The sequence below is a fragment of the Heterodontus francisci genome, chromosome 13, assembly GCF_036365525.1.
Source record: "Heterodontus francisci isolate sHetFra1 chromosome 13, sHetFra1.hap1, whole genome shotgun sequence".
Lineage (NCBI taxonomy): Eukaryota > Metazoa > Chordata > Chondrichthyes > Heterodontiformes > Heterodontidae > Heterodontus > Heterodontus francisci.
Window position 1 is genome coordinate 87,652,727 of NC_090383.1, and position 19,168 is coordinate 87,671,894.

The 19,168-nt window shown below is 43.2% G+C and overlaps 1 protein-coding gene across 6 annotated transcripts in view; it reads left to right on the forward strand.

Moving 5' to 3' along the window:
- The window catches only part of LOC137376482 (echinoderm microtubule-associated protein-like 4), a 465,004-nt gene that overhangs the window by 226,748 nt on the left and 219,088 nt on the right, over positions 1 to 19,168 (forward strand). For all 6 annotated transcript variants that reach the window (XM_068045141.1, XM_068045140.1, XM_068045139.1 and 3 more), the window contains one exon: positions 6,187 to 6,369. In XM_068045141.1, coding sequence (XP_067901242.1) covers positions 6,187 to 6,369 — 183 coding nt within the window. The remainder of the gene's footprint in view (positions 1 to 6,186; positions 6,370 to 19,168) is intronic.

A 19,168-nucleotide genomic window follows, 5' to 3' on the forward strand; every position in this document is an offset into this window, starting at 1 on the left:
GGCGGCCAGATAGAAATCATCGGCGGGCCAGATTCTGGCTGCTAGGTTATTTTAAAACACGTTTTAAGGCTTGGAGCAAGACATTTAAAATTACCACAGGCCACAAAATATTTACCATGGACAAGTTGCTGACTTTTGACTTTAACTGGTGCTAGCTGCTCATGTTATTGACCCCTTACTCGGGCTTCCAGCAGATCAGCAACACAGTTCGTGCTGACTGGATGCTGAAATCATTTGAAGCAGCAGGTAGTGTGAAGTTCACTTGTCTGCGTTGCAGTCAAACATCGCGGCTTAAGCAGTTTTGGAGGCTACCAAATTTAGCCCCTGATGTTTGTAACTCGGCTTGTATGACTGTGTTTCTTGTTTTTATGGTTTTCTGTGTATTTTTTTTTCTTTAAGGATCCCCTCCATCTAGTATTCTCTTGCAGAATTGGTTAACATGTTTTCATAATGAAGGGCACACTCATCAGCTTACACCATTATTATGGAAGATTTGTTCCTGTTGATTTTTCAGCATGTTGTTTACTGTTCTACAGTTAACCTGCTGAAATGTTTATAACAGTAAAATTAATTTTGTGTTTGTGAAAAAGTTTATACAAAATCCGCAATTTATTGTAGAAGTCAATCAAAAAAGTCTGGCATTTAGTTACCAGTCTCTGCTGATTTGGCAGGCACAGCAGTAGTGTACCAGTGTTGCAGGGTAGGGAGGGAATGTCAGCCAAGGTTCTCACTCCTGATTGCTGTCTAATGACCAATGTTAGATGGCTGAGGACAAGAAAGGGCTTAGCTGTGATGTTACAAGATAATTATGCATGAGAAAGGGAATTTGATCCATGTTGGTTTGTCCTTCCCAAATTACTTTAAAGACGTCCAAAGCAGGATCCAATTGCCCTTATGAAGCCAGGGTTTTCACTTACACCAGTCTCACCAAGTGTGCATTCCATGTATTGATTACTTTTTCTGTGAAGAACTGCATCCTGACACAATGCTCTGCTGTTAATTTGTTTGCCAGCAAACTATTCAACAACCACACGAACAAAACTTGCATTTATATGGCACCTTTAATATAGGAAACTGTGCCAAGGTACTTGACAGGAGTATAATCAGAAAAAAATTATGCCCATCCAAAGAAAGAGATATTACGATGAGTGACTAAAAGCTTGGATAAAGAGGTAGGCATTAAGAAACATCTCAAAAGAGGAGAGAGCGAGATGGGGAGGGAATTCCAAAGCTTATACCTGTAAAGCTGAAAGCATGGTTGGGGGGTTGGGGAGGTGAAGGAAGTGGTGGCGGGGTATGTAAGGGGCCAGATTTGGAACAATGCTGAGTTCTTTACGTTTGGAGAAGGTTACAGAGATACTGAAAGATCGAGGAATTTGAACACAAGTTTCAAGTTTTATAATCAAACTTTTTTAATAATGGGAATAAAACATAAAATATAGAAGGATATTCTTGATCTTTTGCTGTCAGCACAGAGACTGCCGAAACTTCACAAAAAGAGATGCACTGTGAATGTGCAGAAACAAAACATGCTTTTTTTGGCGAGGCTTCCAGTTGTGCCCTGTAAGTGTGTCTCAATTATGGTGGTTGAGATATCGAAATGGTTTGTCTAGAAATTGCTGTTTATGTAACTAGGATGAAACTTAAGAGAGGTGGAATACAGTACAGTGCACATTTCAGTCTTTGGAATGTTGGATGACATTCATCTATTGGCCCTTTGCCTTAACACACTCTAAATTGTCTAGGATTTCCATCTTAAATTTCTCATCTATGTTTTGCCATTCTGAACTTTTACAGACTAAAATGGCAGTTAAGGTATTTGGATCAGGTTCTTTATGAAAGCTATTTGTAATGAAACAAACATGAAATTAGTATCAGTTCTGCAGTAATAAATTAACAGGGCAGAATTGGTTTTTTTTTAAAACTGTCCTGGCACTCAGCTCATTGCAACTGTGGTCCATAGTTTATTTCTAGTATTTTCACAAGGCCAATTTGCTATAAAATGCATTTTAGTAGGTGGTTGGATAATTTCACTTGAACTGTAAGAGGGCAGACTACATTTCTGCTTTGTGTAGAAATGTCTGTTTACAGGAATCCCAGTCTGGATTCAAGTGTTTTGAATTAACTGCTTGGAGGAAGAATGTGGATATTTAATTCTATGCAGTAAACAGTCCTGAACAGAATATGCTCTTATTTACTTTGAGTTTTAAGACCTGGTATTGGAAAAACCTTTTTTTCCCCACAAAAAGCCCAGTACAGTGTTCAGAAATCTCTCTCTCTCTCTTTGGCCTCCTTGTCTCGAGAGACAATGGGTAAGTGCCTAGAGGTGGTCAGTGGTTTGTGAAGCAGCGCCTGGAGTGGCTATAAAGGCCAATTCTAGAGTATAGACTCTTCCACAGGCGCTGCAGATAAAATTGGTTGTTGGGGCTGTTACACTGTTGGCTCTCTCCTTGCGCTTCTGTCTTTTTTCCTGCCAACTGCTAAGTCTCTTTGACTTGCCACTCTTTAGCCCCGCCTTTATGGCTGTCCACGAGCTCTGGAAATCACTGGCAACTGACTCCCACGACTTGTGGTCAGTGTCACAGGACTTCATGTCGCATTTGCAGACGTCTTTAAAGCGGAGACATGGGCGGCCGGTGGGTCTGATACCAGTGACAAGCTCACTGGACAATGCGTCCTTGGGGATCCTGCCATCTTCCATGCTGCTCACATGGCCAAGCCATCTCAAGCGCTGCTGGCTCAGTCGGGTGTATATGCTGGGGATGTTGGCCGCCTCGAGGACTTCTGCGTTGGAGATACGGTCCTGCCAAGAAAGGATATAATTGCATTAGAAGCAGTTCAGAGAAAGTTCACTCAACTGATTCCTGGGATAAGGAGGTTATCTTATAAGGAGAGGTTGGGTTTGTGTCCATTGGAGTTTAGAAGAATGAGAGGTGATCTTATCGAAACATATAAGACTCTGAGGGTGGATGCTGAAAGGATGTGTCCCCTTAAGGGAGAGACTATAACTAGGAGACACAGTTTAAAAATTAGAGGTCTCCCATTTAAGACGGAGGTGAGGAGAATTTTTTTTCTCTGCGAGTTGTTAGTTTGTGGAATTCTGTTCCCCAGAGAGCAGTGGAGGCAGGGTCATTGAATATTTTTAAGGCTGAGTTAAATTGATTCTTCTTTGACAAGGGAGTCAAAGGTTATAGCAGTTAGACAGGAAGTAGAGTTGAGGCCACAATCAGATCAGCCATGATTTATCAAATGGCGGAGCAGGCTTGAGGGGCTGAAAGGCCTACTCCTGCTCCTAATTTGTATGTTGGTATGTTTGTATCCAAGTCCAAACTGAAATTTAATGGGGTGGATATGATAAAGTTAGAACTTCCTTCCTTCCTTCCTAATAGCACTGTGGGTGCACCTACACCACGTGGACTGCAGCGATTCAAGAAGGCAACTCACCACCATCTTCTCGAGGGCAATTAGGGATGGGCATGCCTAGGCCTAGCCAGCGATGACCACATCCTGTGGAAGAATTAAAAAAAAACAAAGCTGGAGCTAATTATGAGAAATATAGGAAGTGTAGTAGTGAAGTGAAAAGGGAAAGTAACAGGGCTAATAGGAAAAAACTAGACCTACTAAACCCTACTAGATGTTGTCCTCACCAATCTACCTGTTGCAGATGTATCTGTCCATGACGGTAGTGGTAGGAATGACCACCGCACAATGCTTGTGAAAACAAAGTCCTGTCTTCACACTGAGGATACCCTTCATCGTATTGTGTGGCACTACCACTGTGCTAAATGGGATAGATTCAGAACCAATCTGGCAGCTCAAAACTGGGTATCCATGAGGCACTGCAGACCATCAGCAGCAGCAGAATTGAAATCAAATACAATCTGTAAGCTCATGACCTGGCATATCGCTCATTCTACCATAACCATCAAGCCAAAGGATCAACCCTGGTTCAATAAAGACTGCAGGAGCAGCACCAGCCATATTTAAAAATAAGGTGTTACCCTAGTGAAGCTGCAACACAGACCTACGTGCATGCCAAACAGCAAAAGCAGCATGCAATAGACAAAGCTAAATGATCCCACAACCAACAGATCAGATCAAAGCTCTGCAGTCCTGCCACATCCAGCCGTGAATGGTGGTGGGCAATTAAACAACTAGCTGGAGGAGGAGGCGGCTCCCAAACATTCCCATCCACAACGATGAGCGACCCCAGCACATCAGTGCAAAAGAGAAGGCTGAAGCATTTTGCGACCTCTTCAGCCAGAAGTGCCGAGTGTTTAATCCATCTCAGCCTCCTGAGGTCCCCAGAATCACAGATGCCAGTCTTCAGCCAATTCGATTCATTCTTCGTGATAGCAAGAAGCTGCTGAAGGCGCTGGATACTGCAAAGGCTATGGGTCTTGACAACATCCTGGCTGTAGTACTGAAGACTTGTGCTGCAGAACTAGCCGTGCCCCTAGCCCAGCTGTTCTAGTACAGCTACAACACTGGCATCTACCTGACAATGTGGAAAATTGCTCAGGTATCCACAAAAAGCAGGACAAATCCAATCTTGCCAATTACCGCTCCATCGGTCTACTTTCAGCAAAGTGATGCAAGGTGTTAACGACAGTGCTATCAAGTAACGCTTTAACAGCAACGACCTGCTCACTGATGCTCAGTTTAGGTTCCACCAGGGCCACTTGGCTCCTGATCTCATTACAGCTTTAGTCCAAACATGAACAAAAGAGCTGAACTCGAGGTGAGGTGAGAGTGATTGCCCTTGATATCAAGGCAACATTTGACCAAGTGTGGTATTGAGGAGCCCTAGCTAACTTGACGTGAAAGAGGCCAGAATTGGAGGAGCACAGTGATCTCAAAAGGTTGCAAGGTGGAGGAGGTTATAGAGATAGGGAGGAGCATGGCCCTGGAAGGATTCAAAACAGGGGATGAGAATTTTAAAATCACAGTGTTGCCAGACTGGGAACCAATGTAGGTTTGTGAGCACAGGGCTGGTAGATGTAAGTTAGGATATGAGTAACAGAGTTTTGGATGAGTTCAAGTTATGGAGGGAGGAAAATAAGGCTGGTTTGGAGCGTGTTGGAATAGTCAAGTCTGGAGGTAAGAAAGACATAGGTGAGGTTTCTGCAGTAGATGAGCTGAGACAGGGGCAGAGAAGGATGATGTTGTGGAGGTATAAGTAGGGGCAGATATGTGGTCAGAAGCACATCTCCGGATCACAGGACGGCAAGTTGGCGAATGGTCTGTTTCAGTCTCAGACAGTGACTGCGGAGAGGGATGCAATTGGTGGCTAGGGCTGTTTGCAGTGGGGATCAATGATAGCAGCTTCAGTCTTCCCAGTATTTACTTGGAGGAACTTTCTGCTCACCATCGGGCAAGCAGTGTGACATATTGCATAACAGTGAAGGGGCAAGAGAGGTTGTGGGGAGGTAGTGCTCGGTGTCATCAGGGTACATTTGGAGCATGATGTGTTTTCGTCTGATGTTGTTGAGGGGCAGCATGTCAATGAGAACTAAGAGGAGGCTAAGGGGAGATCCTTGGGAGAGTCCAAAGGTAGCGGAGTGTGAAGAGAAGCCATTGTGGTTGATTCTCTGACAATCTGAGGTTGTGAAATGCTTTATATAAATTCAAATGTAAAGCACTTAATTTTTGTTGACATTTTTATAGGAGGGGAATGAAGGAATTTAAAAGTTTCATCCTGTTGTATGCGAACAAGCAAATACCATTCGGCTTAACAAACCTTTTTTAATTGATCTTAAATTTATCTCATCATATGATACTCTTTCCAGAGATGCAACTTTCTGTCTTCTGAAACAGCTTACATTATTTACTTCTATGAGATTCCTTGCTAACCTATTCCATATGTCTAAAACCATTTCTGTTCCGGCTGAGTCTTTTTTTCCCCCCCCCAATTTTAACATTATATCCCTCAGTTTTTAAACTTTTACAGTTTGTCTGTCTTCATCATTTAACTACAAACTTATCAAAACTTCAATTGGCTAATGCAACCACTTTTCTAATCAAGCCCAACTATCTAAATCTTCCTTCATTAAATAGTGGATATTCATTTCTGAACTCTTTTTATGGAGTTCATTTTAAAAAATTTTCATAAGTTTTTAGCCAAAAGAAAACCACTTCCTTAAATTCAATCTGCAATGCAATTTTTCCCCTCTTTTTTTTATATAGACGATAGCATCTCTGGTGCAAGCACATCTGATGTCCAAGACCGCCTTTCATCTCTTGAGTTAAGGGTCCAACAGCAGGAGGATGAGATCACAGTGCTGAAAGCAGCCTTGGCTGATGTACTGAGACGCTTAGCCCTGTCCGAAGATCAGACGGCCTCCATGAGAAAAACATCACCTGGTAAAGGTGAGGCTCTTTCTAGAAAATACTCATATAGAAATACATACAATTGATTTTTTAACTTGAAGTGCTCTAGCTGTAGATAAAGAACATGCAATAGAAAATGCTTGTTTTTGTATTGATTTAACAATATCAAAAATTTATAACTGTTTTACAGCATTGAACATTATTTTATCTTAGTGTGCTGACTTGAGCTTTTTTGCTCATTTTTGTGCCAAACTTTTGGTTGCATATATTTGTGACTTGAAGAGCGTATCCACAATGGAATATTCATTTATGATACACAGATGTTTGACTCCTCTCCAGACAACTCCAAAGTTTAGTCTTTAATCAAAAGTTTTTTAGGATTACAGTGTGAAAATGTTGGGGTTTTTCTTTTCGCTGTAAAGGCTTCATCTTATGCTATCTAAATGGGCTTTAAATTTGCTGTGCTCATGTTAATTCTGAATAACAAGAAAAAAAACTATGAAAACTCTACTCTAAAGTAAAAACAGAAAATACTGGCAATGCCAGCAGATTAGTCAGTATCTGACAAAGGGTTTATACCAGGGTTGTCCAACATACAGCCTGCAGGCCAGACCCTGGCCCGCTGAAGGTTTCCATCTGGCCCGCCAATCTGCCTGTGACTCGTTTCCGATTCATTGCTCTCCTGTACGTCAGGTGGCAGGTGTAGGCGGGACCTGTGTCTGACAGGCAGAGGCCCCCTGTCTGTGATTGGTCACTCCAGTGTGAGGTGATGCATTTTGGGAGGACTAACAAGGCAAGAGAATATACAATGGATGGTAGGATCATAGGAAGTACAAAGGGTCAGAGGGACCTTGGTGTACTTTTCCATAGATCACTGAAGGCAGCAGCACAGGTAAATAAGGTGGTTAGAAAGGCATTTGGGATATTGGCCTTTATTAGCCGAGGCATAGAATATAAGAGCAGGGAGGTTATGTTGGAGCTGTATAAAACGCTAGTTAGGCCACAGCTGGAGTACTGTGTACAGTTCTGGTCACTGTACTAAAGAAAGGATGTGATTGTACTGGAGAAGGTGCAGAGGAGATTCACCAGGATGTTGCCTGGGCTGGAGAATTTCAGCTATGAAGATAGACTGGATAGGCTAGGGTTGTTTTCCTTAGAGCAGAGAAGGCTGAGGGGGGGACCTGATGGATACAAAATTATAAGGGGCATAGATAGGTTAGATGGGAAGAAACATTTTCCCTTAGTGGAGGGATTGATAACCAGGGGGCATAGGTTTAAGGTAAGGGGCAGGAGGTTTAGAGGGGATTTGAGGAAATTTTTTTTTACCTGAGGGTGGTTGGAATCTGGAACACACCACCTGAATGGGTGGTAGAGGTAGGAACCCTTACACCATTTAAGTAGTATTTAGATGAGCACTTGAAACGCTATAGCATACAAGGCTACGGGCCAAGTGCTGGAAAATGGGATTAGAATAGATAGGTGCTTGATGGCCGGCACAGACACGATGGGCCGAAGGGCCTGATTCTGTGCTGTTTATAATTATGACTCCCTGTGACTGACAGGAGCTGCCCAGGCAGCGTTAACACTGATTGGTGGAATGCAGCACAGGCACCCTGGGATCGGCTGCATATGTTGCTTTCGCACTATTTAGTAAATGTCCTGTATCCAGGGTCCCGCCTCCGCTTGACGCAACAGGCATGGTAAGTATCTGGCCGCTGCAAGGAAGACTGAATGAGGAACCAGCAAGACTGAATGAGGAACCGGCAAGACTGAATGAGGAACCGGCAAGACTGAATGAGGAACCGGCAAGACTGAATGAGGAACCGGCAAGACTGAATGGGGAACCGGCAAGACTGAATGGGGAACCGGCAAGACTGAATGGGGAACCGGCAAGACTGAATGGGGAACCGGCAAGACTGAATGGGGAACCGGCAAGACTGAACGAGGAATAGGGAACATAGAGCAGGGAAGACAGAAGACATTGGGGGCTGGAGAGAGGGAGGGGAAGGAGGGGGAGGGAGGGGAAGGGGGTGAAGGAGAGGGAGGGAGAAGGGGAGGGAGAGGGAGGGCGAGGGTGAGAGACAGAGGGAGGGCTGGCAAGAGCGAGAGAGGGACAGAGGGGGAGAGTGAGTCATAGAGCCATTTGCTTACAGCACAGAAGGAGGCCATTCGGCCCAACGAGAAAATGTCGGCTTTCCGCGGAGCTATGCAGTCAGTCCCACTCCCTGGCTTGATCCCCGTAGCCCTGCAAGTCTATTTCTGTCAGGTGGCCATCTAACTTCCTCTTGAAAATCATTGATTGTCTCCATTTCCACCACCCTTGTGGGCAGCGAGTTCCAGGTCATTACCACCCGCTATGTAAAAATGTGCTTCCTAATATTCCCCTTATATATTTTGCACAAAACTTTCAATCTGTGTCCCCTCATCCTGGAGGGGTGGGGTGGGTGGTTGGTGGAGAGAGAACGAGACACACACATGCGGAGAGAGATCACGGTCTCTCCTGACAGATGAAAATCTATCCAGAATACTCTGCATCGCTACATTAAGTGTGTGGGCAGAGATTGACTAATACAATCAAAAACAATGTCAGGTATGTCACTAAATCAGTTTTCAGTATAGTGACAAGAAAGTAAGGCAATACATTAGTCTTCTCATTTAAAGCTTCTTCGCAAAAATGCACGTTTGTTGTTTTTATTAGTAAGATAAATTTTTAATGCCTTTATCTTTCGAAATTTGCTCACTGTCTTCCTGGGCTGAGCAAAAATCGTAATGCGGCCCTCCACCTGAAAAGGTTGGACAACCCTGGTTTATACCCAAACTGTTAACCTATTTTGTCATTTTACAGAAGCTGGCAGATCTGCATATTTCCCAGATTTTGTTGTTTGTAAATGATTTTTTATTGGAGAGTTTAATTCCTAAACAAGATACCAATGTTTGTGTGACATTTTTCTTTGTAGTTGAAATAACCATTTCTATACGTTTGTTCATTCATTCATTCATTCATTCATTCATTCATGTGATGTGGTCATTGCTGGCAAGGCCAGCATTTATTGCTCTTCCCTAATTGCCTTTGAGAAAGTGATGGTGAGTTGCCATCTTGAACCACTGCAGTTATGTGGATTACAGTTTATTGTTGTAGCTTGATGTAAATGAGTGGCTTGCTCGACCATTTCTGAGGGAAATTAAGAATCAGCCACATTGCTGTGGGTCTGGAGTATGTATCGGCCAGACCGGGTAAGGGCAGCAGTGAACCAGATGGATTTTAACGACGGTCCGATAGTTTCATGGTCACCATTGCTGATTCTAGCTTTTTATTCAGATTTATTTAATTCAGTAAATTTAAATTACTCCAGCTCTTGTGATGGGATTTAAAGTCACGTCTCCAGATTATTGTTCTGTACGTAGGAACAGGAGTAGGCTATTTAGTCCCTCGAGCCTGTTCCGTCATTCAATGAGATCATGACTGATTTGTGACTAACCCCACATACCCATTAATAACTTTGGTTAACAAAAATATATCTATCTCAAATTTAAAATTAACAGTTGATCTGGCATCAATTGCCATTTGCAGAACAGAGTTCCAAACTTCTGTTGCCCTTTGTGTGTAGAAGTGTTTCCTAATTTCTCTCCTTCTGGCTCTAATTTTTAGAATATGTCCCTAGTCCTAGACAACCCAACCAGCAGAAATCATTTCTTTATCTCCCCTATTTGTTGCCCTTAATATTTTGAAAACTTCAATCAAATCCTCTCTTACCCGTCTAAATTCCAGGGAATACAAACCTATTGTGGACTCTGGATTACAAGTCCAGTAACATAACCACTATGTTGCGGCACTCATTTTCTAACAGAAGGTTAACAAAATTTGATGACCTGAATAAGGTACTTGAAAAGTAACTCTTGTTATAAGATACTGAATAGTACTTAATATGCATTAAATTGGTTGCCTCCTCCATGTGCAATGTCAACTAAACTTATTGCACTGTTTCCAATATTTGGAATGGTTTGAACCAGGAAATGCACGAAGCAGGTATGGAGACTGCTTCAAAAAAATTAATTCATGAGATTCCAAACTAACACAAACATTGTCCTGCAAGGAAATATTTATTTTATTCTGTGGCGTTGAGGGTCATTTCACTGTTCACAGATTAAAATTTTACATATATAGAATTGTGGTGCAGGGTGGGTTTGTTTGCCAAGTTTATTTGACTTACAATTTCATTTCAAATCATTTTAATGTGCAATACTCATTAATGAGAGGCGCTGCACAATGGTCGTGGGCAAAAGACCATATAACTCGCAACACTCAGGTTTCCCCTCTCAAAGAAGCTACCAACCATATAATGGATTGGAACTCACCTCCTGCCTCCATTGAGGACAAGATATAAAGAATTAGGCTTGTCCTCGGGGTGGAAAATGGCAATATATCAGGTGCGATTGCTTTTTTGGAAATTCTGTTTAGCTACATGGAAAAGTGCAAATATGTTTTCTCCGTTTATCATAGGGGAAAAGTAATGTGTTTTTTGCTAATTGGAATTAATTTTAATTATTCAGGGTTATATCAGCGAATGCCATGTAACGTTTATGAGGTACGCTACTATTTCAATGTATTGTGCAATGTTATGTTTCCAGTTCCACCCACTGATACATTACCATTACAATCTAAAGACCATTCACTGGGGGATTTTAACCTTGCTGCCCCATGGAAACCAAGCAAGCAGGCATTTAAATTCACCTTTGGGATTTACCTGCCAAGCCCCTCCTCTCTTGCTTCTGACTCTGATCTTAATCTGGTCGTCAGAACAAGCAAGAGGGATGTGCAGCGAAAGCCAGTGGGGTCCTCCTTTAAACATGCAGATAGAGTTCCAATGACATCATTGGAACTCTGATTGCTATTTTAACCAGAGGAAAGCTGTTGTGGCTTTCTCACCAGACCAATCAAGTGAGAAGCTGGACTAGAAGAGGCCCCAAAAGGTAAGACGTTTTCCTTTTTTATACTTTGCTTGTGAAGTCAGTATAAGCAGGTGCTCCTCAGGGCTGCAGAAGAAAGAGTAGGCTTTTCCTGCCTTGGGCTTCTCTCTGTTCATTCATGTGGCCCTCCTGAACCCCCTCCCAACCATTTGCCTCATTGCTGTAGGGACTGTTCCTTCAGTCCTTGGCAGTGACTTCCTGCTGCTTGACATTCCACACCTGCCTGCCTGCCAGCCAGCTGCTGTTCCCTTCTGGTTTTGGCCAGGAGACTGATGGGGCCTACACAGGTGAGGTTCAGATGTTAAAAATCTCCCCCGCCTCATGCTACCATGGTCAAGATGGCTGCCTGCCTCAGCTTTTGCCCATAGGGCTGTTGCCCAGAGTTAAAATTGGGGCTAATGTTTTTAATACATAATTGATACAAGTGTAAAAATCTCAATTTATGTAATAGTCAGAAATTGGGGAAGGAAAATGCTTCATAGTATCGAAGGCTGGCAATGGCCATGTTTCCGCTCTTGTTTTTACAACCATCTGTGATAACAGCAGATAGTTTACATCTAAAATTCATATTCTGGGTCTAGATGTGAACTGAAAGATGTCGCAAATTGTATACTAGTTTTAAGTTTAGTGTGCTTCTCCTTTCCAACAAAGCTAGGGAACAGTAAAAGAAATGTAATTTTTGAGACTCTTTAATCAAGTATAATCAATCACTTAGACAATGTGAAGGAACTGTCCCAATAGCACTGAGGCAAATGGTTGGGAGGGGGTTTGGGAGGGCCACATGATTGGTGAAGGGAGAGAAGCCCAAGGCAGGAAAAGCCTACATTTTCTTCTGTGGCCCTGAGGAGCACTTTTGCTCATGCTGACTTCACAAGGGAAGTATAATATGGCATAGCAATTAGTTGCGAATTTTTCATTTATTCTACCATAAACAGCAGTAGACAGTATTTTGGAACTGTTACCACTTTATGCCAGTGTAACGCATTTTAATAGGCTGAGATAATCCTCCTTGGTCTTAACAAATTAAATCTGCTTTTAATCCTTAAGGTGCTCATGCCTCATCAAGTTTCAGAACAATTTGGCTCTCCTCTAATAGAAATAAGACTCCTACATGAATTTACAGTTTCTACAGTTGGTTTATAGTTTTTTTTTAATGGCTGTATCAAAGTTTGCAGCACGTGGTGCACAAATTAACCTTCGGCAACTAAGCAGCTGGGTGTAGTAACTTAGTGCAAGATTGGCTTCCAAGATCGTATGCTGAAAAGCAATACCAGAAAGAGATTCCCATGTCACCGATAGCTCAGCAAGTTTCATGCCAGCCAGCTCTTGTGCATAGTATTCACTTTAGATTTCATGCTGTTTAAAATCTATGTCGCACCAGCATCTTAGAACAGTTCTTCCCAGTAATGAATTTCCTTTGCAGTTCATGAATTCTCCCTGAGTAGTTATCATCAATATGAATGAACAAAAGTTTGGATTCCAAAGCCATATGCCCCAACCAAATTCAGAATAAACTTGTTGGAACTGAGTAATCAAATTAAAAAGTTTTCTTTTCCATTCTTTCTCTCCCCTCTCTACAGTCACACTGTTCTAAGTGGTATTCGATTTATAGTAGTCTAACTAGGGGCATTGCAGGAAAATACAAATGGGATGGACAGCTGAAACAAAAATTCAAGTGGCACCCTGCTTCGTTGAGTACCTCAATAACCTGACTTCTGAATGGTACTACTGGATCTCTGTAACTGCCTCTTTCATGTTGCATTGTTAAAACCTGTTCACAATTAAATCTCTCTGTGGCACACAATGTTTTGGCACTCCGGGGCAATATTTCTCCCTTTGATTGAACATTCTCATCAAATAACTGTACTAGGAATTTGACAATACGATTGAATAAAAGCCCATTATAATTCATCCCATAAGTTGTTTTTTCCATGTAAAAAGCTGCTTTACTTTCTTGCACTCTATACATATTCCATAAAGTGGAGAGAGCTGCAACTTAGTGTTGTTTAAAATTTTTAATGAAAAGCATTTTAATAGCCTGAATTAAAAGCAATGTTCCTTTCAAGCTCCACAAATGCCACCATGCAGCAATTGGAAATGTACCACGCAGTACAATAAACAGGCTGCACGCAACCATAAGAACATAAGAAGTAGGAGCAAAAGTAGACCATATGGCCGTTCGAGCCTGCTCGACATTCAGTATGATCATGACTGACCTTGGGCTTCAACTCCACATTCCCGCCCACTCCCCATATCCCTTGATTCCCTGAGAGACCAAAAATCTGTCTCTCCCGGCCTTAAATATATTCAACAATGGAGCATCCACAATCCTCTGGAGCAGAGAATTCCAAAGATTCACAGCCCTTTGAGTGAAGAAATTTCTCCTAATCTCAGTCCTAAATGATAGTACCCTTATTCTGAGACTGCCTGTGTTTTAGATTCCCCAGCCAGCGGAAACAACCTCTCTGGCCAGAATTTAACGCCTCCCCCTCCCCCCAAGAGTGGACTAGGAGCTGGGAAGAGGTATAAAATTGGATGGGAGGCGGGGAGTGTCGTGCCTGTCGCCTACACACCCCGGCTCCAATTTTACCAGTGGCAGGGGAGGCAGCAAACGGCCTGCCTGCCCTTAGGCCAGTTGAAGTCCTTAAGTGCCCAATTATTTGCTGCTTAAGGACTTCTTCCCGCTGCCGCTGTTTTTTTTTACCAATGGCAGATGGGCACTTTGCCTGCAGAGGCTGCCTAGTAATACAGAGTGCCCCTATAGTACAGCTGTGCCCCACGGAGGGCCCCCCAGCAGCATGGTCCACCCCCCTGGTAAAACAACCCCCCTGACTGCCCTACCCTCACTACACGCAAAATAGCAGTGTAGCTACTAGGCCTGATGGAGGCGGGCTCGCCTCTGGCTATCCAGCCAGTGGGAGGGGCCACTGCCTCACTTTAATTTTGGCCTCATTGTCTACCCTGTCTAGCCCCTTCAGAATCTTGTAAGTTCCATTGAGATCACCTCATTCTTCTAAACTCGAGATTATAGGCCCAATTTACTCATCCTCTCATTATAGGACAACCCTCTCATCCCAGGGACCAACCTAGTGAACTTTCGCTGTACTGCCTCCAATGCAAGTTATCCGTCCCTAAATATGGAGACCTAAACTGCACACAATATTCCAGATGTGGTCTCGCCAAAGCCTTGTACAATTGTAATAAGACTTCTTTATTCTTGTAGTCCAATCCCCTTGCAATAAAGGCCAACATGCCATTTGCCTTCCGAACTACTTGCTGTACCTGCATGCTAACTTTCTGTGTTCCTTGTACGAGCACACCCAAGTCTCTCTGAATATCAACACTTACAAGTTTCACACCTTTTAAAAAATATTCTGTTCTTCTATTCTTGCAACCACAGTGATTAACTTCACACTTCCCTACATTATATTCCATCTGCCACCTTGTTTCCCCACTCGCTTAACCTGTCTATATCTCTTTGCATTCTCTGTCACAGAATCACAGAATAATACAGTGCAGAAGAGGCCCTTCGGCCCATCGAGTCTGCACCGATGCATTAAAACACCTGACTTGTCTACCTAATCCCATTTGCCAGCACTTGGCCCATTGCCTTGAATGTTATGACGTGCCAAGTCCTCATCCAGGTACTTTTTAAAGGATGTGAGGCAACTTGCCTCTACCACCCTCCCAGGCAGGGCATTCCAGACCGTCACCACCCTCTAGGTAAAAAGTTCTTCCTCAAATCCCCCTTAAACCACCCGCCCCTCACCTTAAACTTGTGCCCCCTCGTAACTGACCCTTCAACTAAGGGGAACAGCTGCTCCCTATCCACCCTGTCCATGCCCCTCATAATCTTGTACACCTCGATCAGGTCACCCCTCAGTCTTCTCTGCTCCAGTGAAAAAACAACCCAAGCCTATCCAACCTCTCTTCAAAGCTTAAATGTTCCATCCCAGGCAACATCCTGGTGAATCGCCTCTGCACATCCTTCCTATAATGTGGCGACCAGAATTGCACACAGTACTCTAGCTGTGGCCTTACCAAAGTTCTGTACAACTCCAACATGACCTCCCTGCTTTTGTAATCTATGCCTTGATTGATAAAAGTAAGTGTCCCATATGCCTTTTTCACCACCCTATTAACCTGCCCTTCTGCCTTCAGAGATCTATGGACAAACACGCCAAGGTCCCTTTGTTCCTCAGAACTTCCCAGTGTCAGGCCATTCATTGAATACTTCCGTGTCACATTACTCCTTCCAAAGTGCATCACCTCTGTGTCCTCCTTATAGCTTGCATTTCCACCTATCTTTGTATCTTCAGCAAACTTAGGTACATTACTATTTGTCTTTCCATCTAAGTCATTAATATAGATTGTAAATAGCTGAGGCCCCAGCACTGATCCTTGCGGCACTCCACTAGAGTCATAGAGAGATACAGCACTGAAACAAGCCCTTCGGCCCACCGAGTCTGTGCAGACCAATAACCACCCATTCTTACTAATCCTACATTAATCCCATATTCCCTACCACATCCCCACCATTCTCCTACCTACCTATCTACACTAGGGGCAATTTACAATGGCCAATTTACCTATCAACCTGCAAGTCTTCGGTTGTGGGAGGAAACCGGAGCATCCGGCGGAAACCCACAGTCACAGGGAGAACTTGCAAACTCCGCACAGGCAGTACCCAGAACTGAACCCGGGTCGTTGGAGCTGTGAGGCTGCAGTGCTAACCACTGCGCCACTGTGCCTGCCTGCCAACTTGAAAATGCCCATTTATGCCTACTCTTCCTGTCCGTTAACCAATCCTCTATCCATACCATTATATTATCCCCAGCTCCATGAGCCCTTGCCTATTAACCTTTTGTGTGGTACCTTATCAAATACCTTTTGGAAATCCAGGTATACGACATCTACTGGTTCCCCTTTAATCTACCCTACTAGTTACATCCTCAAAAAACTTTAATAAACTGTTTAATCATGATTTTCCTTTTATAAAGCCATGTTGACTCTGCCTGATCATACTATGATTTTCTCAGTGCATTGTTAAGACTTCAATAAAAAAATTCCAGAACTTTCCCAACATCTGTAGTTCCCTGTTTTCTCTCTCCCTCCTTTCTTGAATAGTGGTGTTACATTTGCACCAACGTTCCCTTTAAGCTGTGTGGTTATGCAGCTGCGCAGCAATTAGGAATGCACTGCGCAGTATAACTAACAGGATGTGCACACAACCACGTTCCCATTAAGATGGGTGTATGATATGGGTATGCATGGCCACACTGCAATCTTGAATGTGCTGCACACAACATAGAAAAATTAGAGGGATCATTGATTAAAAGACTTTCTTAAATAGCATAATCAAGACTGAGGCAATCATATGTCCATTATTCCTTTGAAAAATGCTGTGATGCTTTCTTGCTTTGTATTTTGTTCATTCCAACATTATATTTGTTGATTATTAATATTTAAAGATTTCTGTCCGTGTAGTTGGAAATATTTAAATGCTTTTCAGGATGTTTATATAAAGAAAGCTAGTGTGCTTCAACACCTTTATACTAAAACTGGAATAATACAGAAAAGAATGGGGAGAATATTTTGGTGAAATGTTCTACCTTGGAAAAAATGCATTTTATTAAATCTTCAAATTAATTACTTGAATTATGATTCTGCATCCATTTATCTATGCACAGGTACATAGAATCATTGACATTTAGAACATAGACACTGGGCATTTGGCCAATTAAATTTGTGCAGATGTTTATCTTCACATCAGCCACCCAGTCTAATTCCAGTCTCCAGCTCTCTCCCTATACCATTTAATATTCCCCCTTTTCAAGCAACAATGTAATAGCCTTTTAAAAGAATTTTTAAACTCTTCAAGAAGTTTTTTTTGGGGATTCCACATTCTACTCATCTTATGCACAATTTTTTTTTTAACCTCCCCTTTTTTTTGTGATCTTACATTTATACACTCTTGTTACTTTTTCACTTAGAAGCAGAAATAATCGACTAATATTTACCTGACTATAATCTTTCATGAACCAATCAAAGTTTAAGGTTACTCTTTCAACTTCTCAGCTATTGTGGAACAGCACCAATTTATTCAGATGTTTTTCATAACTCTTACCTTCCGGGAGCGGAGCGGAGAGGAGCAGAGCGTACCTGTGGAGAGAACGCCAAGAGCGGAGCCTATAAATCAAGCCTGAGGATCGAGGCCCAGTCTCTTACCTTCTGGGAGTGAAGCGGAGAGGAGCTCTTCCAGCGCGCCGGAGTTTTGAAAAAAAAAAGCTAACACTGACGTCACAGGAGAGCTGCAAGGTGATTGGTTGGTGAGTCACTGTTGTTAGGGAATAGCTCTAAATAGCTGGGTAAGTATCTCAGGTAAGAAAAGTTTAAAGTTTATTTCATATTAAGTAAGTACTGTTTTTTTTTAGGGAGTTCTGTAGTAACAAGGACCAGGGAAGAAGGGCCCTAGAGTAACTGATATTATTGGACATTAAGATCTTCCAGAAGGTTTAATTTAATTTATAGGTTAAGTCATGGCAGGAGAGCTCAAAGCCGTGGTGGGCTCCTTGTTCTCCATGTCGGAAGCCGGGAACATTTCCAGTGCCTGGGACCAGCATGTGTGCAGGAAGTGTGTCCAGTTGCAGCTCCTGGAAGCCTGGGTTTCGGAGCTGGAGCGGCAGCTAGGGCCACTGTGGAGCATCCACGAGGCGGAGAGTATGGTGGATAGCACGTATAGAGAGGTGGTCACACCGCAGGCTCAGACCTCACAGGCAGGAGGGGAATGGGTGACCACCAGGCAGAGCAAGAGGTCTAGGCAGGCAGTGCAGGAATCTCCTGTGGCTATTCCCCTGCAAAACAGATATACTGCTTTGGATACTGTTGGGAGGAATGGCCTCTCAGGGGAAAGCAGCAACAGCCCAATTTGTTGCACCACGGTTGGCTCTGCTGCACAGGGGAGGAGTAAAAAATGTGGGAATGCAATAATTATAGGGGATTCAATTGTATGGGGAATAGATGGGCGTTTCTGTGGCCGCAAAAGAGACTCCAGGATGGTATGTTGCCTCCCTGGTGCTAGGGTCAAGGATGTCTCAGAGCGGTTACAGGACATTCTGAAGGGGGAGGATGAACAGCCAGTGGTCGTGGTACACATTGGTACAAACGACATAGGTAAAGAAAACAATGAGGTCCTAAAAGCAGAATATAGGGAGCTAGGAAGTAAGTTTGAAAAGTAGGACCTCAAAGGTAGTGATCTCAGGATTGCTACCAGTGCCACGTGCTAGTCAGAGTAGAAATAGCAGGATACATCAGATGACTACGTGGCTGAAGAGATGGTGTGAAGGGGAGGGTTTTAGATTCCTGGGGCATTGGGACCGGTTCTGGGGGAGGTGGGACCAGTACAAACTGGATGGGTTACACCTGGGCAGGACCGGGACTGATGTCTTAGGGGGAGTATTTGCCTAGGGTGGTTGGGGAGGGTTTAAACTAAAATGGCAGGGGGATGGGAACCTTTGCAAAGAGTCAGAGGAGGGGGGGATCAAAGACTAGAGCAAAAGACAGGGGAATAAGAAAAGTGATTGGCAGAGAAATCAAGGGCCAGAATCAAACAGGGCCACAGTGAAAAATATTGGGAAGAGGACAAGTAATGTTAAAAAGACAAGCCTTAAGGCTTTGTGCCTTAACGAGCAGAGCATTCGCAATAAAGTGGATGAATTAATCGCACAAATAGATGTAAACGGGTTTGATATAATCGGGATTACGGAGACATGGCTGCAAGGTGACCAGGGATGGGAAATGAACATCCAGGGATATTCAGTATTTAGGAAGGACAGACAAAAAGCAAAAGACAGTGGAGTTGCATTGCTGG